Source organism: Cryptococcus depauperatus, chromosome 1 (genome assembly GCF_001720195.1).
Source record: "Cryptococcus depauperatus CBS 7841 chromosome 1, complete sequence".
Lineage (NCBI taxonomy): Eukaryota > Fungi > Basidiomycota > Tremellomycetes > Tremellales > Cryptococcaceae > Cryptococcus > Cryptococcus depauperatus.
In genome coordinates, this window is record NC_089468.1 from 2,547,774 (window position 1) to 2,569,730 (window position 21,957).

At 45.7% G+C, this 21,957-nt stretch overlaps 9 protein-coding genes across 9 annotated transcripts; 6 read left to right on the forward strand and 3 right to left on the reverse strand.

The window, feature by feature from the left end:
* Positions 1 to 111: 111 nt before the first annotated feature.
* Positions 112 to 1,137, forward strand: L203_100998 (nicotinate-nucleotide diphosphorylase (carboxylating); the record flags this gene model as incomplete). Its single annotated transcript, XM_066210449.1, has 5 exons — positions 112 to 279; positions 329 to 384; positions 434 to 580; positions 626 to 869; positions 922 to 1,137. The coding sequence occupies 5 exons, from the start codon at positions 112 to 114 to the stop codon at positions 1,135 to 1,137; spliced, it is 831 nt and encodes a 276-aa protein (XP_066066546.1).
* Positions 1,138 to 1,246: 109 nt separating this feature from the next.
* On the reverse strand, positions 1,247 to 4,517 carry L203_100999 (uncharacterized protein; the record flags this gene model as incomplete). The annotated part of the gene is made up of 10 exons (XM_066210450.1): positions 1,247 to 1,496; positions 1,542 to 1,639; positions 1,947 to 2,208; positions 2,631 to 2,728; positions 2,775 to 3,017; positions 3,060 to 3,242; positions 3,290 to 3,762; positions 3,871 to 4,084; positions 4,157 to 4,335; positions 4,382 to 4,517. The coding sequence occupies 10 exons, from the start codon at positions 4,515 to 4,517 to the stop codon at positions 1,247 to 1,249; spliced, it is 2,136 nt and encodes a 711-aa protein (XP_066066547.1).
* Positions 4,518 to 5,130: 613 nt separating this feature from the next.
* Positions 5,131 to 5,929, reverse strand: L203_101000 (uncharacterized protein; the record flags this gene model as incomplete). Its single annotated transcript, XM_066210451.1, has 4 exons — positions 5,131 to 5,382; positions 5,432 to 5,664; positions 5,712 to 5,808; positions 5,852 to 5,929. The coding sequence occupies 4 exons, from the start codon at positions 5,927 to 5,929 to the stop codon at positions 5,131 to 5,133; spliced, it is 660 nt and encodes a 219-aa protein (XP_066066548.1).
* A 578-nt stretch (positions 5,930 to 6,507) lies between these two features.
* L203_101001 (uncharacterized protein) lies at positions 6,508 to 10,107 on the forward strand (the record flags this gene model as incomplete). Its single annotated transcript, XM_066210452.1, has 8 exons — positions 6,508 to 6,576; positions 6,668 to 7,312; positions 7,366 to 7,452; positions 7,506 to 8,093; positions 8,144 to 8,243; positions 8,295 to 8,772; positions 8,822 to 9,939; positions 9,986 to 10,107. 8 exons carry the CDS (start codon positions 6,508 to 6,510, stop codon positions 10,105 to 10,107), a joined length of 3,207 nt encoding a protein of 1,068 aa, XP_066066549.1.
* Positions 10,108 to 10,374: 267 nt separating this feature from the next.
* Positions 10,375 to 13,457, forward strand: L203_101002 (uncharacterized protein; the record flags this gene model as incomplete). Its single annotated transcript, XM_066210453.1, has 15 exons — positions 10,375 to 10,648; positions 10,704 to 10,715; positions 10,768 to 10,783; positions 10,835 to 10,923; positions 10,980 to 11,022; positions 11,069 to 11,871; positions 11,925 to 11,946; positions 11,994 to 12,090; positions 12,139 to 12,290; positions 12,338 to 12,435; positions 12,499 to 12,673; positions 12,724 to 12,853; positions 12,908 to 13,103; positions 13,170 to 13,328; positions 13,387 to 13,457. 15 exons carry the CDS (start codon positions 10,375 to 10,377, stop codon positions 13,455 to 13,457), a joined length of 2,337 nt encoding a protein of 778 aa, XP_066066550.1.
* A 157-nt stretch (positions 13,458 to 13,614) lies between these two features.
* L203_101003 (dephospho-CoA kinase) lies at positions 13,615 to 14,570 on the reverse strand (the record flags this gene model as incomplete). Its single annotated transcript, XM_066210454.1, has 3 exons — positions 13,615 to 14,056; positions 14,112 to 14,514; positions 14,564 to 14,570. The coding sequence occupies 3 exons, from the start codon at positions 14,568 to 14,570 to the stop codon at positions 13,615 to 13,617; spliced, it is 852 nt and encodes a 283-aa protein (XP_066066551.1).
* Positions 14,571 to 14,766: 196 nt separating this feature from the next.
* L203_101004 (dihydropteroate synthase) lies at positions 14,767 to 17,115 on the forward strand (the record flags this gene model as incomplete). Its single annotated transcript, XM_066210455.1, has 4 exons — positions 14,767 to 15,324; positions 15,371 to 15,763; positions 15,811 to 16,055; positions 16,122 to 17,115. The coding sequence occupies 4 exons, from the start codon at positions 14,767 to 14,769 to the stop codon at positions 17,113 to 17,115; spliced, it is 2,190 nt and encodes a 729-aa protein (XP_066066552.1).
* A 197-nt stretch (positions 17,116 to 17,312) lies between these two features.
* On the forward strand, positions 17,313 to 19,802 carry L203_101005 (uncharacterized protein; the record flags this gene model as incomplete). Its single annotated transcript, XM_066210456.1, has 5 exons — positions 17,313 to 17,553; positions 17,612 to 17,934; positions 17,986 to 18,059; positions 18,109 to 19,311; positions 19,364 to 19,802. 5 exons carry the CDS (start codon positions 17,313 to 17,315, stop codon positions 19,800 to 19,802), a joined length of 2,280 nt encoding a protein of 759 aa, XP_066066553.1.
* A 762-nt stretch (positions 19,803 to 20,564) lies between these two features.
* On the forward strand, positions 20,565 to 21,859 carry L203_101006 (uncharacterized protein; the record flags this gene model as incomplete). The annotated part of the gene is made up of 4 exons (XM_066210457.1): positions 20,565 to 20,649; positions 20,700 to 21,081; positions 21,133 to 21,465; positions 21,556 to 21,859. The coding sequence occupies 4 exons, from the start codon at positions 20,565 to 20,567 to the stop codon at positions 21,857 to 21,859; spliced, it is 1,104 nt and encodes a 367-aa protein (XP_066066554.1).
* Between the last annotated feature and the right edge of the window lie 98 nt (positions 21,860 to 21,957).

A 21,957-nucleotide genomic window follows, 5' to 3' on the forward strand; every position in this document is an offset into this window, starting at 1 on the left:
GTCAATGAAAGAAACAGAAAATTCAGTTTCCAGGCACCATTACGTAATTTACACGTTTGACTTTTTTTAACGCGACATGGATACAAATGATTTCTACGTTGCAACTTTTAAATGTCAGAAACAAACCTCAAACCAGGTCAAAACCTGGCCCATCTGCTTCCTCCCTCTTGGAAAAGCGATGTCCAGAGATGGTTCGCGGAGGATACTCCTTCTTTTGACTGGGCAGGCTTCGTCGTTGGGGAAGACGAGCAAGAAGCCATACTCTGGGGCAAAAGTGGTGTAAGTATGTGATAACGAGGTGGCAGTTGTGCTGACGCCTCGCGTGCAGGGAGTACTGGCTGGCGTGCCCTTCTTTGATCAGGTGTTTGAGCAAGTCAACTGCACGCAAGTCAAGCTCTCTCTGTCGCTTGCTACCGCTTATACGATACGTTAGCGTTCAATGGCTCATACCAGAGGGCTCAGTCTTGCCTGCCGATTCCAAAACCAAGGTAGCTGTGGTTCGAGGCAAGGCAAGGCAGCTGCTTCTGGGCGAACGAGTCGCCCTCAACACACTTGCCCGTTGCAGTGGCATTGCTACGGTGTAAGCAACGTTTTCTCTTTATATTCGCTGACATGTTCGCCCTAGGTCGAGAAGATTTAGAGACCTGGCAAAGGAAAAAAGCTGGAAAGGCGTTGTGGCGGGCACGAGGAAGACGACTCCCGGATTCAGGCTTGTGGAAAAATATGGCATGATGGTCGGTGGTGTCGACCCTCACAGACACGATTTGTCGTCCATGGTCATGCTCAAAGACAACCATATCTGGGCTTCAGGTGAGATGGACCCTACTATGAAGCTGACCGTTGCCAGGCTCCATTACGTCCGCCGTCGAGTCTGTCCGCCGTGTCGCTGGCTTTTCCCTCCTTGTCAACGTCGAGTGCCAGGATTTCGACGAAGCAGACGAAGCAGTAGCAGCCGGTGCCAACATTGTCATGCTGGACAATCTTGTCGGAGACAGCTTACACGATGCTGCCAAACGACTCAAGACAAAGTGGGCTGGGAAAAAGGAATTCCTGATTGAAACAAGTGGTGGCATTGTGGAAAACAGTCTGGCAAATCGTGTCGGGCCTCGTAAGTGTCAAGCCTCATACTACAGCTGATTCATTACTCAGACATTGACATCCTCTCCACATCCGCCGTACACCAGAGCTGTCCCCATCTCGACTTCTCACTCAAAATCCAACCTCAAAAATGACATGCCTTGTTACATTATGTATACGAATGCACTGATACCAAGTAATCGCTGTTGCATAACAACGCGCAAGGCGTCCAAAAACCAGTCAGGACATGGACATGATCGACATGCAAAGCTCTCAAAGACAGCAAAAGGGTCGGCCGAGCGACAGATGCAAAAAGGGCACGCCAGAGCGACAGATGTGGGTGATGATACAGATGCGGATGATGCAAAATGTGCTTGACAACGGCGAATAATGTTACAGCGAGTTGGGTGAATAAGATGCTTTCAGACATTAGCGGCGCTCGCCAACCAACCCAAACCACCTACACGAGCGCTACAGTGTGAGTCACTTCCCGCCACTCGGTGTCAGAGGGGATATCGGCGCAGGCCTTGGGTACGGCGTGTCCCCCGGTCGCAGCGACAACCTGATGAAACAACCTGTAGCAGACATGTTGTGAAGCGTTGCCTTTTGGGCGGGGCAAGGAGTGACGGCAAAGCTGAAAGAGAAAGAAAAAAAAAGTAGATGGAAAGGTGGAAAGAGAAAAAGTGGATGCTGTTGCTGATATATATATGTACTGTTAAATTAGCGCGGTGTTGAAATGTTGCACGCCTCACTACAGGGGAAATGGAGCGTTTCACCGCGCTTTATATAGTGGAGGGACGTGCGATAGCAACGCCTGTTTCCACACCGTCTCTCGTTTCTACCCGGAACTTGGCAGAAGGGGGACTCACCGGGGCCCCCCGGCGCCCCCGTCCTGCGATGCTACTAGCAAGCGCGCTCCATGCTTCTTCACCAGAACGTGTTGTGGGCACGGCGGCGGCGTTCGCCGCCGCCACTTGCCACCCGAAACAAAACGCCGATCTGTCAGCAACAGCGTCATGGTGTAGAGCCAAAGGACCCCCAGAACCACTGCCACTGTTGATCGGCTCGGCTGTTTGTCGGAAGCAGTTCGGGCAGACGGAACTTTTTTTGTCGGTCGCCTCCACTACACTGCTATGTGACGGGTCAACTGTAAGGGGGTTAAATGTTTAGGCTATTCTGTCGGCCTCGGCAAAACCGCGGTAGACTTGGATTGAGTAGGCGGATAAAAGCCACCTAGCTGGAGAAGCAGAGAATTTAAACGGACAACTGGCAAAAGTGGTCGTGGCTTGTTTGTCTTGGGTCGTGGCGATGTACGCTGCCTGTGAGTGATTCCAGCTTCGATGGCAGAATGCAGCTGGGACTGCAGTTGGTAAGTAGGGATCACATCAAGGCAAGCGATGCTCGTTGGATTGTAAAAGATCAATGTGAATAATGCATGGATCAGTACAGCTCGTCGCAAGACCGTGAAAAAGAATAGATTATACCACATCCTTATCCCTCAAGACAACTATAAAAACATCTAAATCTCTTGTTTGAAATGTTCATCGACTGACGAAGCAGCAGTTTTTCGTACAGTTTGCACAGCAGGAATGTTGGAGTCCTTGACAAAATTTTCTTGATCCTCGTGAGAGAGGTCTTCCAGACTGCGGTTCTGCGCAAAGTCAGCGGCGGCAATGGGTTACGCAGAAGAGACTCACCATGGTCTCGGGAAGGAGCAGAGTAGAAAGAACACCGGTAAGCATGAAGAAGGCAAAGATTTCGAGAATGTGGGGCAAGAATTTACCCTTGCCGCCAATGTCAATCATTCGGGAAAACCCGACTTGGGCAACGATAGCACCGAGTTTACCAGAGGCAGCCGAGATACCATGGGCAGTGGATCGGTATCGGGTTGGGAAACCTTCAGCGGGAATGATAAAGGTGGTGGTATTGGGTCCAAAATTCTGCAACGTGTCAGGCCAATCCTAGGTTGAGCATATACATACCTGGAAAAAGTTGGCCATGCAGTAGAGAAAAGTGAAGGCCTTCTTGCCAGAATTTGTCGAGAGCATCTTGTGGTAACCAAAGCCCATGCAGATAAAGATGATGGTAAGGATGATGAAACCCATAAGTTGGATAGGCTTTCGGCCCCAGCGATCGACAAAGGCCATGGTAAAGTAATACCCAGGCTGGAATCTGGTCAGATCACAATCCCAAAGCGCGAGGTGGAACTTACGATAAGACCACCCACAGCAAGGATGATGTTTCCAACAGACGCATTGTACAACGTCTGGTAAATGTTTTCCTGTTTGGTAGGAAGCTTGGTGGAAGAACCAAAGCCAATGGTGGTAAGAATAACAGAAGAGTTCAAACCAAGGCCGTAAAAGGCAATATCGAGCGCGAACCAAGACCAAGCGGCACCAAACAGGACCTTGCCGTTCTTCCACTGACCAAAGTAGCTGGTAAAATCAGACCAAGAAGCCTTGGGGACTACAGCACGTTCATTGTTGTGGATAGGATCAACCACATATTGACCGGAAGTAAGATAAGTGTCGACATCCTGAGAAGCTTGTTTGATGTTACGCTCGATATCCATGGTGTATCGAGGAGTCTCTGGGATAGTGAGACGGAAATAGAGGGCGATGCAGGCAGGGACACATCCAATACCAACGATAAGACGCCAGCATTGGTCGACAGCCCGGAGGTTGTCTAGGGATTCAGAATGGATAGAGTCCTTGTAGGCGGCAACCACAATCACAGCCACAATAGCAGAGGCAACTACACGCTGTTAGCCAAGCCAACACATATAATGCTTACAGTTGCCCCATCCCTGGGCAGAAAACACGGCAGCCATCATTCGCCCTCGGATCTTTCGAGCAGCAAATTCAGAAGTAATCACCGCAGAGAGAGGGTAGTCACCACCGATACCCATACCCATGATAAAACGCCACATGATGATGACACCATAGATGCTGATACCGGGAGCATGACCGGCCACAGTTTGTCCAAGCGTGCCCACAATGATAATCATCTACGACCGCTCAGCATTGCACTCGTCAGATACACTCACCAGTTCGATACCATACATTCTCTTTCTCCCCACATGGTCTGCCAACCAACCAAAGAGCAACTGTCCAAACAACGTCCCAATCGAGTGAGCGACCTTGATACCAAGATCCTGGTTGGCCGTGTTGGAGCCTCCACGGTGGTAGACATAACCAATCATTGACGCGGCGATGGAAATCGAAAAGATGTCGTAAGCATCGGTAAAGAAACCGACCCCTTTTACAGGTCAGTACATCACTACCCAACGAGTCAAGACTCCTACCAGCGACGATGCACGCCTTGGCATGGAACCAGGAGAACTTTGCCTCGTCAATCTCGGCGAGTGCCGCACGTCTCCGCTCGCTGGCCGATACCGCTGCGCTGGCTTGGTTTTTCTCCATATCGAGCTGGACAGACATGCTGATTATTTACACCGTCGCGAGCCAAAAGACCTCTCCAACCTTCCAACTATATACCCTTGCGCTGCTCGCACGTTCATGGCGTCGTGGCAGGATCCAATCAGAGAACAACCCGGCGTCTGCCTTGTGCAGGGCCATAATGACGCCCAAGTCGATAGACAAAAGGGACTTTCTCGTTTTTCGAGAAATAGGGAATAAAAGCAATGAAGAGAAATAAAAGATGGAAATTATCGCACGTTTATGAGTTTGCTGTCGCCGTGCCTGAATTCGTCGTAAATATAGAAAGTGGCATCGGACATTTTAAACATTTATTTCCTTCTTCTTCTTCTTCAATATTCGGTTAACCCTTGTGCTCTGCTTTTGGCTCTCTTGGAGTAAAGTCGAAAGGGTCAAGGTGTATGAGCACACAAGATACACGTTGACAGAGAGGCATGGCTTACGGAACTGCTCTCGTTGCACCATATGGTAGCTCTGGCATATTGGAACGTGGTCGCTATATGGCAAGACAGGTCCCGATGGGTAACAACCGAAGTCAGAATCAAGATGCATCAAGATGGTTGGCCTATTGATATAATCTATATACCACTGATGTATTTCCCTTATTATTCTACCCTTATACCAGAGTCAATCCGGCAAGGCCAACAGCCAAACCGAGAACACCCCAACCAACAACCTCTCTGAAGGCACCGCTAGGTTTGTGCGTTGAGGTTGTGCTGGCAGAGCTGGTCGTACTCGAGGCAGCACTGGATACAGGCGATGTGGCATTGCCAGCAGTGGCTGCATCCTTGGAACACGTCTCGTTGGAGGAGACCTGGAAGCCATCAATCAAGACAAGATCAGTACATTGATAGAGGTTTCCATCACCCTTTTACCATGCATTAGCAGCTGCTCTCGTTCATCCGAGAAACACTTACGCCGTCGTATTGAACTTGCAAAGTCACCTTGGAACCATTCACCAGCCCGAGACCCATTCCGCCCAAGTTGACATTGAAGCACGTATCACCCTTGGTGATTTGGAAGAATGGCGAGGCAAGGGGAATAGAGCTGCCATTGCTAGTTTTGTTGAAGTCGCCGAAAGAGGTAGGATTTTCGCTCGTAGAGACGAAAGCGACAACAGTGGCTTGGCCGTGATGAGAGTTAATGTGAACTGGTAAAAGCGTAAGATGAAGAGTATAATACAACTTGGAAACTTACCGGGAGCGGAACCGAGAGGGAAAGGCTGCCTCGTCGTCACATCGGGAAAGCCTCCACAAAAGCCTGGCTCCTTGTCTGCTTCAAACCCACGGGATTTCTGCAAGCCGTCAGCACTGGACCAAGACCTAGAAGACACTTACAGGATAGTCTAAGGTAAAGTGGGCGAGAGCGCTGGACGCAAGGAGAGACGAAGCCAGCAAAGTTTTGAGAGAGATCATGATGGTGAGAACGTGTTGTGAATAAACTGGGAAAGTCGAGCGAATAGGTCTGCTTTTTATATATATTTTTTGTGTGCATCTATCGCCAAGGCACTCGAAAAAGATTGACCAAAGGTGGATTGATCGGTGCCTGAGCCATATCTCGGATGAGTCATTTACCGAGAGGCCATATAAATTGCGGCATTTTGATAAGATAACGATAGGTTATCTTTCCTTTTTTAATAACCGTGTTTTAGCGGGAGATGTTTGGGTTGTAACCATTTATAAGAGTTGCTATCGGTTGGCATGTGTATAGTATGGCAGTCCAGAGATGTGTGGTTATCCATGCATGCGTGGATGGATGAGCATCAACTTTGGAACTTGGCATGTATTCCTCAGCAGCTGGCTCAGGCTTGACTTGCACCTCATACTCACTGTGGTACTGTTGTATGGGTTCTGTCCTGGAGCTAGCATCGCTTGCATGTCTCGTGCATCTGGATAGATCACTGGAGCAACAATATGCATACTTCATCGCAACTTTTATCCATGTAAGCAGTCTTGTACCCTCGTACTATCAAACTATGCTGACGCACCATATAATGTTACGTAAAGACGCTAGGCCAGTTCGGCGAAGGCCGCCTTTTAAAATCTTTTCTGCAAAAACAAAAGTGACTTAACCACATTCCACTATTCTCTTTTCTTCAGCTCCTTTTCAAACTCCATAAAAGCATCAAGATACGTCTGACAGGAATCTTGAAGCGACCGTTTGGGCTTCGTCACCCTGCCAACAAATCGCCTCCAGCCCCGGTTGCTAAAAAATCTCTAGCGCCCTGCTCTCTCAAATCTGGGCCCAAATCTCGGTTCAAGGCGGTTGGTATTGACAGTCCGCCGGCATCGCGCTCGAAAAAGATCTCTGTGCGGACAAGGGAGAGGGAAATTGGTCAAAAAGATCTTCAAAATCTTGCTTGGGAAGCACATTATCATCTTTTAAAAGCTAGCTGTATACTCTTGTCTACAATGGGCGATAGTCCGCCCAAACAAGGAAGCCTACCATCTGTTCCGTCTCCTGTCGAAGCTTTTCCTGAATACCTTACCCATCTTACATCCACTCTCGACCAGCTGACTACCTATGCTGCTGCTCTACCGGCCAAGACGGACTTGAATTTCGCCAGAAGTATCGACAGAAAGTTTGCCAAGAGTCTTGACAGTACGAGCGAGAGAGTTCTAAGTATAACAGAGAGGCTTTTGGCTCTTGTGGAGGAAGGTCAAAAAACCGCCCGGGGAAAAGATAGAGGTAAGGGCAAACCGGAAATTGGAAGAAGGAAGCTTGAAGATCAAGACGATGTTGTTGATGGATACAGAGGAGCTGTGCTGAGCGTAGTAGATGGTCTTTTGGAAGATGCGGTATGCCCATCGTGTGGGGGTTCTGATGAGTGGAGAAATTGACGAAAAGTTAGGATACAAACCTTGATGTTTTGAAGGGGAATAAAACGCTTGCCGCTATCCATGTTAAACCAGAATTAGTCGCCCAAGCTGGTAAAAAGGTGATAACGCTGTGGTCAATTTTTTTTCGAAAGTTGAAGCTGATTTTTTGTAGCTCCCTGGGCCTTTTACCGAACGTCTACCTCAAAACATCATGCATGCCTCAAGTCTAGTCAAGCCACAGCTTCTCTTTCATGACCGGCCTGACAATGTTCGAACTAAAGAACCATGGAGACCTACTCTATCATCAAAACCCCATTCCATGGTGCCTCTTAACTTTAAGATTCCATTAGAATACGAGTTGACTTATGAAGAGGAAATGGACCCATCAAAAGCAGTTTGGAGGAAAGAAAAAGAGCTACGGTTAAGACGACATCCTTATTACTACGAAACTAAACACCTTCCGTATCCCACATCTATGTTTATCGATTCTCAGCCTATTCAGCCTCAACCTTTTGAGCAGACCCCACTTGAGTTTGTTGACACTCCAGAGAAGCTGCAAAAGATGGTGGAGAGGCTTGAAGACGCCAAGGAGATTGCAGTTGATTTGGAACATCACGATATGAGAAGTTATGCTGGCTTCACTTGTCTCATACAAATCTCAACAAGAGACGAAGATTGGGTCGTTGATACGCTAGCTTTGAGAAAGGAAATTAGAGAGGGGAAATTTGGAGACGTGATGTCGGATCCATCCATTGTAAAAGTAACTTTTTTCCGTGATCCCACGTTTTCGCCGCTGAAATATGGTTTCAGGTGTTTCATGGCGCCGATAGTGATATTGTATGGTTGCAACATGATTTCGATATCTACGTTGTCAACATGTTTGATACATACCATGCCAGTGTTGTCCTAGGTAGGTATCAAAATTTTCTACTCTGCTTTTTGCTTACAGAGTACATAACAGGAATGCAGCAGCGAAGTCTCTCCTCTCTCCTGCTATTGTACTGCAACTTTGAAGCCGACAAACGTTACCAGCGTGCTGATTGGCGTATTCGACCTTTACCCGAATCTATGCTTTATTACGCTCGCTCAGATACACACTTTCTTCTTTTTATTTACGACAACCTTCGGAACGCGCTGCTTCAAAAATCATCTCATGCTCTCTCACCCGATGCAAAAGACGCCCCTATTGTCTTGAGCAGCGCAAAGCAGAATCCGCAAGCTGCCATGAGAAATGTTTTAGACAGATCCGCAGATACGGCTTTGAAGTTGTACGAGAGGGATGCCTATGATGAGGAGACAGGTCGTGGATCTGGCGGCTGGCTGGTGTCGGGTAAAAAGTGGCTGCCTAAAGGAGGAATCGATCAAGAGTGTGGGTGGATATGGAGACATTTGCATGAATGGCGAGATAGAATCGCAAGAGAGCAGGATGAAAGTCCTTTGTAAGTTGTTGCTCTTGCATTGAGATGAGTTAAGCTTATGCGCTTCAAGCTATATCTTGCCCCAAGCTTTGCTTCGTGACATTTGTCTTCTTCCAAATACTGGCGGACTTGCCAAGGTGATCAGACGAGATCGGACGCCTGTTGCTGCAAATTTCCTTGCCGAAATCGCGTCGGTTTTCAATAAAGCTAAAGACTCCTACGAAAAGTTCGCCGCTGAACAAGAGGCTGAAAATCACAATGTGGGCATTAGACAGTCAAAGAGCGATGAAACTGCAATACCCAAAAGGGTTGTTGACCATACCGTACCGGTAGTGCCACTTGTGTCTGATCAACATCCGCCGTCTAGCGTTTGGGATATCGTTCCTTCAACCACAACCACCAGAACAGCCACAAAATCTGGTCTATTCGGATCGACAATCAAATCTACTTCTGCACCTTCTACAACTAGCGTTTCGTTGGTAACGAAAAAGGCATCGGGTATGTTTGGTGAGACTTTGTCAAAAGACAATCATCAAAAAGCCGACCAGCTTGCGAGAGATAAAAGAGAGCTATCTCCTGGTTTTTTGGCTGTCATGGATTCCATGCGGGTGGGTCGCCCGTCGGCGACAGCAGATGAGGCTCAAGAGACAGATAGCAAAAGTCTGTTAAGGCCTGAATCTGTGCCATTTGTGCCAGCTAGCCAAAGAATGCCTAAATCCACTTTGCCTCCTGTATTAACTCCGAAAGACAAAGCAGCTGAAGCTCCGAACACCTCAACTACACCACTCCCCGCTCCCACTTCAAAAACCTCGGAAACCGTAGAAGTCAATGAAAATGGTGTGGTTCAGGTAAAAAGGTCAAAAAAGCAGAGAAAAAGGGAGCGAGGTTCTACAACGAGTGCGACGAGCGATGTGAAAAAGTTCAGGCTTGACGATATGGGATCGTCGAGCGCAGCAGATACTCCTTCCCAGTCTGCCTCTCCTTCTCCAAAATCAGAGAGCGCACTCATGGCAGATAAAGTAAAAACAGCAACGAGCGGCAACAAGAAGGGAAAAAAGCCAAAAGTAAAACCAGAGGATATACCAGCGTTTGACTATGCTACTCAACCAAACTTGCTGGATCAGCCACAATCTTTTATGGGTGTAGATGCTGAGAAGGTGAAGAAGAAAAAGACTCAGAAACCCAGAGGTGAGTTGCGTGCTTGAACGCGTTGTGATTGACTCATTTAAAATAGGTACATCTGCACTCGAGGTTCCAACTTTTGGAGCAAGGCCTGCAAAAGACTTGTCCCAGCCTCGAGAGGGTAACAAGTCTGGGACTTTTACTTCGTCAAAGTATCAGTTCTCAAATCGATAGCAGCGTGGTTGTCACTTCTGCTAAAGGACAGAACACCTGTTGGGATCTTCTGCATATGTGTACACTAATAGCTCAAAGATATAAGAGATGAAATGTATCTGATACTCTATTGTTAGAGAGCGGGTTGAAACAAGATAAACTTTGAGTTTTGTTTGCGGGGCTCCATAAAAGACTTTTCCCCGATTTACACTGCGCCCATCTTTTTTTTCTTCTTTTGATGTTAATTTTATTTTTACAAAAATCTCAAATCTAGAGAAAAGCTATAATATGAACATTCACAATCCAATACCACCTCTACCTATATTCCAGTATATGAGAACCTCTATTGACAATGCAGTTCCAATACCTCGCAATATAATGACTCCTTCCCATCACATAAACGTCAAACAGCCAGATTATGATCATGAAAACTCTATCAATCATCGAGGAGACGCATCGTATGGTGACTCGTCATCAAAAGGAAACACAGCAAAGAAGAGGAAAAAGGCTGGATCACAAAGTGTGCAGGGAGAAGTTAGGGTGAAAAAGACAAGACAGAGTCGTCCGTCTTTTCCTTGGTGTCTTTGCTAAGAATATGACTGACATGGAGTCATTAGAATCATGCGACAGTCAGTCAAAACATTCATCTTCATGCAGCTAGCTAACGCGCTCATGGAACAGCTTGCCGAGCGAGAAAGTAGGGCAGAATTTCAATTCGCATTCTATCCCAAGCTCATCTCAGTGATAGGGTCAGATGTGACAGGCCACCTCCTGGCGCTGTGTTTGATGGTCCAACCAAAGACATTTGTAGCCATTGCGCTCAGCTCAATCTTCCTTGTCAGTCTTTGAATCAACAGTGATGGCGCTCCGTTTGACATGTTTTATATCTGTAGGTACTTTTGAGTATGTGCCAAGAAAGAGAGGTCCTCCCAACATGTAAGTATTGAAAAATCTTCAATCTGTGCGTTGACGACTACACAAGGTATTTGAAACGTCTGCAAAAGGATCAGTCAATGATGGAAAATATCAAGAATACCTGCGCTTCATCACAAGACTCAGTTCCCAGCTCCTACACAGAGGCAGCCAAAGCAAATATCCCACTCAGCGGTGCTCAAGAACAACTGGATCAAGGAGCTGACCTGTTAAATGTGACACAAATGATGCCTAGCTCTCGTTCATCTAGTTGGCAACCATCTCCAGCTATGACAATACCCTCTTCAGGATTGGTACCTTCGGTGCAGCAATACCCTCCCTCAACACGAATACCCTTATTTGCAAGGAATTCTTCAGCATCGCAAATACAACTGATACCTTCAACTGCAACCTCACCTATTCATTCCAGGAATCAGATCTCTCAACCCTTGAACCACTCGCTTTCTCTTCCTTCAAGTCAGCCACTTAGTACTCAATCCTCCCTTCTTCATGCACCTCAACGCCTTACCTACATTCATCATACTCATAATCCACAGAATCCTCTGGACTCCATTGTTCCTAGGCCTTTGCTCTATAGTATCATTGACCTCTACTTTGATTACATTTATTGCCTTGTTCCTTGCCCTCATAAACCAACCTTTATCCACAATCTCAATAAAAAGAGGGAAGAGGAATCAGGACAAGAAGAATGGGCTGCCTTGGTCTTGGCAATTGTGGGAATCACTCTGTTGCAGTTACCGAAAAATCTTATAGACATGCCCCGGGGTGCAGCCAAGAACTTAGCGTTGAGGTGCCATGAGGAAATAAGAGAGTATCTTGCAAAAGATTTTCAAATAATGACAATTACTCGGAGTGAGAGATCATTATAGATATTATGGACTTTTACTGACGCTGCTGAAATACAGCCATTATTCTATACCATAGCTTGTAAGGCTTCGAGCAAGATGGGATTGTGCGACAACTAATTCAAGCAGATTTATGTACAGCGTGACCTCGCGTCTCAACATGAGCAAAGTAGAATTTGGAACAAATTATGCTTGTTTGTTAGCTCTCAATGCCAGCAGGGAGAGCGTGAGTGAATAATAGCTTGATCTTCATCAAATTGATTCCCAACCTCAGAATCATGTTGAAATTGACCCTGTTGAGCGCACTCTTCGAAAACGCATTTTTTGGCTCATGTATGGTGTGGACAAAACGTTTGCTGCGGTTGACGGAACTCCTGTCTATTTTCATGAAGATGATTATGCCAATGTTACTCTTCCAGATGATATGTAAGTTCTTGCTGAGTACAAGTGACGTAATACTCATATCTGTCCAGTGAAGATGAATTCCTGTCACAAGAGGGAGCTGTCATGCAGCCCGATGGATATACATCGGTTTTGTGCGGCTTTCGTTATATCAGTCAGCTTCATCGTCGTTAGTATCACCTTTTCAATCGTTTCTGAATCACCCTTGGGCCATTTCTGATTATATATGTAGTGGCAGGCGAAGTCCTTGACAAGAGACGACGCGATAAGCTGAAGGCTCCGAGTGGTCTTTTGTTGCAAATGAGGCTCAATGAGATCAATAATTTGTATCATCGAACAATGACTATAATGGACGATTGTCCACCTATGCTCAGACTGAATTACGGATCATATGACGACTCTATCATGTAAGTTCGCTGGTGCACTTATGCGATATAGTGACTCACCTTGGAACCAGCCCTCTATCGTCACCATGGAATGAGCAGGTAAAGAGTGACATACACACAATGTTCTTGAACCGTAAGGGCTCAACTACAGAAAAGAAAGACTTTTACCTCGTGCAACAGGCAAACATATATGTTACGCAGGCAAGCACTCTAAATCTTATTCTGAGTGGCCAATACTGACACTTTCCTTTTCAGCAAGTTGTACGTTTTACCATTATCCAGTATCGTGAAAAGCTTTTGGAAATTCACAACGAAGCTAAAGAAAATGGGGTACAGAGCGATCAACAATACGGCACAAGACATTCCATAAGAGAGCGGTCGCAGGAAGAACGATATGAGGTTGTTATTGACACGCTGACCATCCTGCAGAAAATCATGATCAAAGTTTTTGGTATGTTTTGTTTTGTTTTTTATTCATACTCTACGTCGAAAAAAAAGACGCTTATGGCCATATCAGCTGTCAACAATCTCTCAATTGTCATCAAAGTCAGGTCGCTCGTTTCGACACTACTTGACTACATGAGTAAAGGAGATGAAAGATCTTCGCCAGGACCATTAAACTTGCTGGTTTCTACGACGCAAAGGGCCAGCGCAGAAAAGGCCCAAAAAAATCTGTGTGAGTGAACGTTTCCGTTTTTAGATTGATGTACACACTTACGCGGTATTTATTAAAGGGAGATTTTCAGGTTTTTTGTCTGAAATTGAAAGCATGTACTGTTGGGTTGAAGAAGAGATGTCTACTTGAAGAGCAGTTGCAGGTTGTCCAGGAAAGAAAACAGATGGTGAATGGCTTTTGCCTTCTTGTATTCACTCGTCAGTAGGATTGTTGTATCATTTTGTTATACTATTGTGTGTTGTTGTTTGATCGCCATAGGGGTTGCATTGATGCCATTCTTGAACAACTATTCATCGGTAACGATCCCATTGGATGCTCTTCTTCTTCCGCCGCCTTTGAGGTCCATAAGCTCGATTTCCTCTCTTTCTCGCTCTATACCTCTTCTTCTCTCAACTTCGCCTCTCCCTTTTCTTCTTGTTGTTTGCCCGCTCCGCCATCTAGCAAATAGACACAAAGCTCCAGCGGCAAGACCCACAGGAGGCAAAAGCCAACAAAGCCTCCACCACCATCCTGAAGAACCTCCTTGCTGTTTATGCCATTTGTTAACTGCTCTATCAATCTGATCGTTCAGATCGTGAAAGCCTCCGGAATTATCAATTACTGTCGTTGCATAAGACAACTTTGCCGCAAGAGGAAGCTGAGAAGATATTCGTGCAGAAGCTTGAGCATGGGTAAGCGGAGGATCAGACTGCCGTGCTAATAATCGAGACAATTGGAGGCGCTCATTACTGTTAAGGGTTGATTTAGTGTCTACAAAGTCACCCTATAGATGATTGGACATACACATAAATGACCACAATCTCTCCAACCCATTTCCACATCCCCGCTTCAATTAACAATGGTACATCAACGATGACACACCACTCTCCTCTCAGCCAATAGCCTAGAATTCTCTTGGCCATTTCTTTCCTCACTCTGGGATGGACTATGCCATTCATCCATTTCCTCTCTTCAGGATCATGAAAGATAATGTCACCAATAGCCCCTCTGTCTAGAGTAACACCGTTATCTCGAAGTACGCGATCAGGTCCAAAATGAGAGACAACAAGCTTGTATCCGGAAGTTCCTGGTTCAACCACTTCTCTGGCAATGAGGTCTGCATCAATGATAGGGATGCGATGACGTTCAGAAAGAGTTTTGGAGACGGTTGACTTGCCAGAAGCGATACCACCTGTAAGGCCTACGACTGTAATGCAGATGTCTTAGTCGTAGTAAAGGGAAGCTTTATGACCTACTCAACATCCTATTCCCACGTAGCTCTTGTAATTCAATCTTTAAGATAAAAAATAATTTTAAAAGCTGAAGAAAAGATAAAGATGTACAAAGTATATTAGTGGTGGTGGAGGTGGAGGTCATATTTACCTTGTTTTAAATGTAATTAACTGCTCATTTTGTTAACTGTAATCTCAATTCATCTTTTCTTATTAATGGTCTTACAATGCCTCCAGATAGTATAAATATATCATCTTTGACGCTCCATCTTCGTCGTGGTTTAGGTCCGTCAGCCTTTCACCTTAGCCCTCCACCACCATGTCCTGCCCTGCTTTCCTTGTCAATTAACCTAATTCAAGACTCTGTCTCAACCACAGCTGAAGGAGATAGTATGGTAGGACTAGGCGTTAACTATTCAGCTATTACGAAAGCTGTTTATGCTCTAGCAAGTGATACGGAAGCAGAGTGGGAAGAACCATGGCAGCTGATGGAGGCGGTAAGCCAAATTCCATTACAACTTGATGATGTCGAAAGCGTCAACATCCGATTGGGACTACCAAAAGCTCTGTTACATGCTTTGGAGGTAGTCTACGAAGCAAAGTTTACTAAAGATGGGCAACAATTTGACAGAAGCTGTACTATCAGAGACCTCAAACTGGTTTCCATCATTGGACTTCACAGCTACGAGCAGAGAGAGAAACAGAGACTTGAGCTGGATATCAAAATTGTAGGCTGCGACTGGAAGATTTGGAACCACAAAGGCTTCGCAGATGATGCTTATAATGTTTGTACTCAATTTCCATAAGAGCGATATGCTTACTATCAATCAGTTTGTCTCCGACTCTACATATGGAACGATCGAGTCCCTCAACCATGAACTTGGAAACCATCTTCTCAAAAGTCAATATTTGGGGAAACATTCCAAGCCACATTTGTCAATAACCGTCCGCAAACCGTCTGCTATACCATTTGCAATGCCCAGTATCACTATTCATCGGTCACAAAAGGATTACCCTCCCACCATTGGACTTACGAATAAACATGAGCAGACGAGAGTTTTCGTTGCTGTTGGATCAAACATAGGCGATAGAGTAGAAAACATCTTGCGCGCCATTAGGATGCTTGAAGAGAACGGTTGCAAGTTGGTTGATACGAGTAGGTTGTATGAGAGCGAGCCTATGTATGTTGAGGATCAAGACAGATTTGTCAATGGTGTACTCGAGGTGTGTTGTTCAATTCGTATTCAGTCCACAATGCTCACGTACCTTAGGTCCAAACTTCCCTTGAACCTTTGGAGCTCCTCCGTCTGTTAAAACGCACTGAGAAGACAGTTGGACGAGTCAAGACATTCACAAATGGTCCGCGTGTTATTGACCTTGATTTGATATTTTATGGTGACCAGCATATCAAATTAGGTGAGGAAACAGATGCAGAAGACGAATATGGTGTAAGATGGCTTGAATGTCCACATAAGAGCTTGAGAGAAAGGGAATTTGTCTTGAGACCATTGGCAGAGTACGTTTTAGCCATGAACATCTCTACACTTGACGCTTGAAACGCATTAGCTCATAATATGAAAAGTATTGATCCAGATTTCAAGCATCCTTCGCTCAAACAATCCATCTCGCTATTGCTTTCCAAGCTACCAAAAGTACATCCGCCTGCGCTCTTGCCTATCATACCGTTACATGGCAGTGCGTCTCCTCTTTGCCTTTCGGTTCCTTCCAACCCGTATACTATGGCCATCTTCAACGCTACCCCAGACTCATTTTCCGACGGTGACTCGGCACGAACCAATGCAAAACTCGCTTTGCAATCCGTCGAGAATCTGTTGGATAGCTCTTATCCTCCAGCTATACTCGATATTGGCGGCATGTCCACTCGGCCTGGGTCAGAGCCATGTTCAGAACAGGAAGAAATTTCCCGTGTTGTTCCTCTCATCCGAGCCATCCGGTCTTCTCTCAACACACCCCTTTCCTCCATTCCCATCTCGATCGACACATATCGTTCGTCCGTAGCCAAGGCAGCTATAGAAGCTGGCGCATCCATGATCAACGATGTACGTGGCGGAAGAGAGCCAGGTATGCTCAAAGTCATGGCTGAAGCCGATGTGCCTCTTGTGCTTATGCATTCAAGGGGCGACTCTAAAAGCATGACCAAAAGGGAAATGCAGATCTACAGTCAGCATGGAGGGGTTGTCAAGGGATTACAAGCCGAAATGTTGGAAACAGTCAACAAGGCTTTGCTGCATGGGGTCAAGAGGTGGAATATCATTCTTGATCCTGGACTTGGTTTCGCCAAATCGCAAACAGATAGCCTCTCCCTTCTCAAGCATCTCGCGTCATTCAAGAATCCTGAGAGCGAATTGAAAGACTACCCTATACTTGTTGGAGGCAGTAGGAAAGGTTTTGTAGGAGCGACTATCGGGAGAGAGGTGCCAACGGAAAGAACCTATGGAGACGCTGCAGTGACGGCCTGGTGTGCTACCAGTGGTATCGTTGATATCTTAAGAGTACATGAGCCAAGAGAGATGGGAGAAGTTATCAAAATGATTTCTGCAATTCAAAACGCATGAGATGTAATTATCTTAATAGCATATGTTTTTACAGTTATATTCAACAAAATAACGATTGACCTCCACTTTTCATGTTTTGTTTACTTCTGTTTATTTATTTATCTTTGGCACCAAACAAATAACGAAACATATTTGAATCTCATTTTCAGTTTGATAATTCCAATAATTGTTGTTTTCAACATATATCAGGCTTTAGTATGTCCACCGCAGGACGCCAAACTCCAACAAGACCTTCAATTCGCGAGACTATTGCTGCTCGTCGGGCCGAGTTGCGCAACACACCCAAATCCCAACGATCTGGCGACTTACAGACTTTTGGCAGTCCAGTTGGAAAACAAGTTGGCACTCCCAGAGGGTTTGTTCATCTCGACGGCAACGGTATGAACCTGATAGATGATAAGACGGTGGAAGGTCAGATCAAGAAAGCTGCCAAGTCGGGTGAGGTTTGTGGTGGCTAAAGAGTGGATTGATCTCGGCAATGCTGATGCGCTGGTAGGTAAGCTCGACTTATCAGCGCTGGAACTTGAAAGCCTTCCCTCCAAGGTTTACACATCGCTCCTGGGATTGGGAGCAGAAGAACTGTCGAAGCCGCCTCCGCTGCTTCAACCGGTCGCTCCTAAACCTCGCCCTTCGGCCAGTCCCTTCGCAATTGACGATGATCTCGAGCGAATTGAACGAGATGAAGTCTTTGGAAGTGTACAAAAGAAAGAAGACACATGGTCAGAGCCTGAAGAACTGACTACTTTCAAAGCGGGTAGCAACAAGATTGTCGATGTCGATAAGGAGATTGGAATGTTTGGTGGGCTAAAAATCCTCGATGTGAGTTTTTTTGTCTCGAAAATATGATAGATTATCTTATGAGCTTTGTAGTTGAGCAATAATTTGATCAGTAGTCTCCCGACTAGCCTATCTGATCTCTTGCGTTTGACTATTTTGGATCTTTCGTACGTGTTTATACGTATACAGGGTCAAATGTGGCTGATATCACAGCAGTCACAACTCGCTGAGCGCCATCCCACGCTCTGTTCTTGTTTTACCACAGCTTCAAATCATGAATCTTTCTCATAATAATATCACTGAAGTTTCATTCATGGACCCGATCGGCCCATCTGAAGATGGCTTAGGATATGGCTCTGGATTCTTCACGACAGCTATTCAACGCGCGGCTGCATTGAAAACTAAACGCTCTATCCTACCCTCGTTGCATCAGCTCAACCTCGGCAATAACAAAATCGCGATCGATGGTCTCACAGGATTTTCATCGGTTGCGTTAAGAGAAATGAGGGTGCTTAATTTGGAGAACAATATGTTAAGAGGCATAATTGATGTCGAAAAAGTTGGTATCGGCGCAAAGAGCATGCCTGAACTATCTCAACTCGTGTTTAGTGGGAATACTGGCCTTCGTGGTACAAAGGGGGAGCTATCCGAAGGCGTCAAATTAGACAACGCCGGATGTGATACAAACCGACTTTCCCCAACAACCAACCAGGGAGTTACTGCTCGTACCGACAGCAATACTGTCAAAAACGTAGCTTCAGAAGTGATAGATGCTGAACCTACCGCTTCTGTCGAACCTAGCTTGCCGATTCCTGAGCCTGACATGACAATCAACTATCGCACATTGCCTGCCGCAACTTTTGAATCAGAGCCGTTACCCGTCGATTTTGACCTCTATCTTCCTACTGCACCAGCTGGTCCCACAGGACACCCGATAGTAATTTGGTTCCATGGTGGTGGCTTGCTGCAAGGAAACAAAGAGAATCTCCCCCCACATTTTCGTCGATTACCTTTCCATACTTATCCTGGAGCCAATGGTCGACCGGATGAAAATGTTGCCGTTATATCTTCCAATTACCGCCTTGCCCCTCAAGTACCTATCCTTGATATTCTCTCTGATGTCAATGTACTCTTGTCTTTTGTCCAAATAAAGCTCAACGACAAATTGACGAAAGAAGGCAAAGGAGAACACAAGATAGACCCGAATAGGATTTGTCTTTCTGGTGGATCTGCAGGAGGCTACCTAGCATTGTTGGCTGGTTTGGAAATACCAAACGATGTGGACGATGAAAAAGTGGGCGGCTATAGAGGAGCAGTCGAGGGCATAAGATGTCTTGCGCCCTTTTACCCTATTACTGATCTTACAGACAACTTTTGGGCAACTGAAACAAACCCGGTACCATGGATGAACGGTAAAAGGTAATGTAATTCTATTCAAAAGAGACGAACGATTTGCTCAATTGTATCGTAGCATTTCGCATGCCGAAGCAAAGCCCCACATTGATACAAAAGCTGCTCATGTATGCACTACACCTTCGGGCGGGCCAAGATCAATCCTTTATCCCTACATGCTCCAACATGCTCTTTTTCCTTCTCTTCTTCTCCTCACTCAGCGCTCTGTTGGTTCTGGGATGAACGCATTCAGGCCTACTCCCCTTTCTCTGTCAATACCTAACCGCCTAGAACTGGTTACCAAGTCCAGCAAAGCCAAACCTCACGTTCCAATATATTTTGTCTATGGCACCCTTGATGACAAGGTACAGCCTATGGAGAAGACTATCAAGGCCTTACACCAAGTGCCAGGAGACCTTGAGATTGAACGAGTTGAAGGCGGCGATCATGCGTACGATGAGGATCCAAACGTCCAGTGCGAGGCGTTTAGAAAGTGGCTGGGAACAAGACTGTTGTAACAAGAGTACTGCTCAAACTATTAAAGCTCTCTACGTACGTGTACGATGAACCACATGTTGAGAAAATGCTGTGGAATTTGTACATATGAATAGTGGAATCATTACGTTGTGACGATGACAACTATTTTCATTTTCAAGTCATGTTCCGTCGCTGTATCAGTCAACATTGAAATAACTAATAAATCTCTAGGAGATAAATCCAGCTAGGTTTTGGCTTTTTGCTTTTTGGCATTTATGGCTGTTTTGAGAGCATGCATATGATTAGCCAAACGTTTCTAATGGACAACGAATAAATACTAATCACGGAGAAATGTAATTAAGTATTTCGGCGCATTTCTAATTCTCTTTCTTTTTTTTAATAACATTGTATCTTGATTATTGATTTTGCTGAGAAAGATCAAACCTGGATAGATTTTTGTTCAGTTTGTGCTCAGCGGTGAAGAGAAGCCAGAGATGAGAAGATGCCTATCTATATGTGGACAGTACGGAGATGGGCTATATATAACGAAATATGTAAGTAACGAGATACCTACAAGGAAATGTATATAATGTTGTTGATAGATTTCACCTCTCTATGAACAAGGCTACTGGTTAAATACATTTTGCAAACGCTAGCGATCAAGGACAACGACGAGGGACAAGGCAAATGCAAAGAATGATGAGGTATATGACAAGAAGGATATGAGGAGTCGATGACAACCATTTGGTTCAACTATAAATAAAAAAAAGAAACCAAAATATTTCTCATCTGCAACATTCACCATGAATATCAATTCACCAACCACGCCTAGAGAGAGGCTTTCTAAAACATGGGTGACGCTGGTAACCAACCCGTCCTATGTAGCTGGTAAGGCGACTATGAATCCCAATCAAACTTGTAGGCTGATCGCTGTAAAGGCTTGCTCACGCTACATCGGACGCTCTCCTCGCTGTCAGATTATCCTCTGTTGGTAATGACAACCCCAGGCCTACCAGAGTCATACCAGGCGCTCCTCCAATCGGTTGGACTTGACCTTGTTTCCGTCTCACATATCTCCCCTTCGCCATCTCAGCATCCCGGCTTTGACCCAGCGTTTGTCCGGCTGAACGATACCTGGACAAAACTACAAGTATTTGGTTTGACAGAGTACGAAAAGGTCATTCTGATTGACGCAGACATGATTTTCTTGAAAGAGATGGATGAGTTGTTTGATCTAGAGTTGCCTGGGAAAGACTGGATTGGCGCTGTACCAGCATGCGTGTGTAACCCTCTTGGATGGGCACACTATCCTAGAGACTGGCAAGTGTGCTTTTGTTTCCTGCTTGCAAGTCCTGATGAGTATGGAAATAGGATTCCGGCGAATTGCTCTCTATCTTTACAGCAATCGTCTACTCCTCTACTTTCTCCCAGGATACCTTCCCTTACCGACCCTCGTACGGCTCACTTGCTCAACGCTGGTCTAGTGGTGTTGTATCCTTCAAGAGATTTGTTGAATTTGCTCATTCACTTTATCGAAACTTCTCCCACCATTGCACACACACAGTTTCCCGATCAAGATGTCATGGCTGAGGTTTTCAAGGGGCGGTGGAGACCTCTGCCTTGGTGGTGCAACGCTTTGAAGACGCTTCGAGCGGCGCACAAAGATTTATGGAAAGATGAACAAGTCAGAATCATTCACTACATGTGGGTAATTGTTTCCTAATCAAACACTGGATCAGCGTATGGCCAGTGTATAAAGAAAGATATCCATGGCTGATTGCTTTTTGACAATAGTCTTGACAAGCCGTGGTCTTACCGTCCGTCTTCTCTTCCTCCTTACAATCCTGCCTTGCCGATAACGCCCACTTCGACTAATGTGCACGACACGTTTGTGACTGCAAAAGGGAGAATGGGCAAGTCTCGGCGACCTCTTCCCTCTGGTCTTGTCGAGGCTGTCAGAAACACGCCAAGGCAGGAGAGTCTCACGGATTACAGTGAGGCGCACAAGTGGTGGTGGATCGTTTATGAAGATTTGCTGGATGAGTGGAAGAGGAATGGTTTGGATTGGGAGATGGTCGATCAGTGGGTCAAACGGTGATTAAATGGAAGAGGGAAAAATTCACAGTTGAAACGAAGAATGGTTCAAAACAGACAGTTGATATATGCTGGCTAAAATGTGGATATATCGCGAGTTGC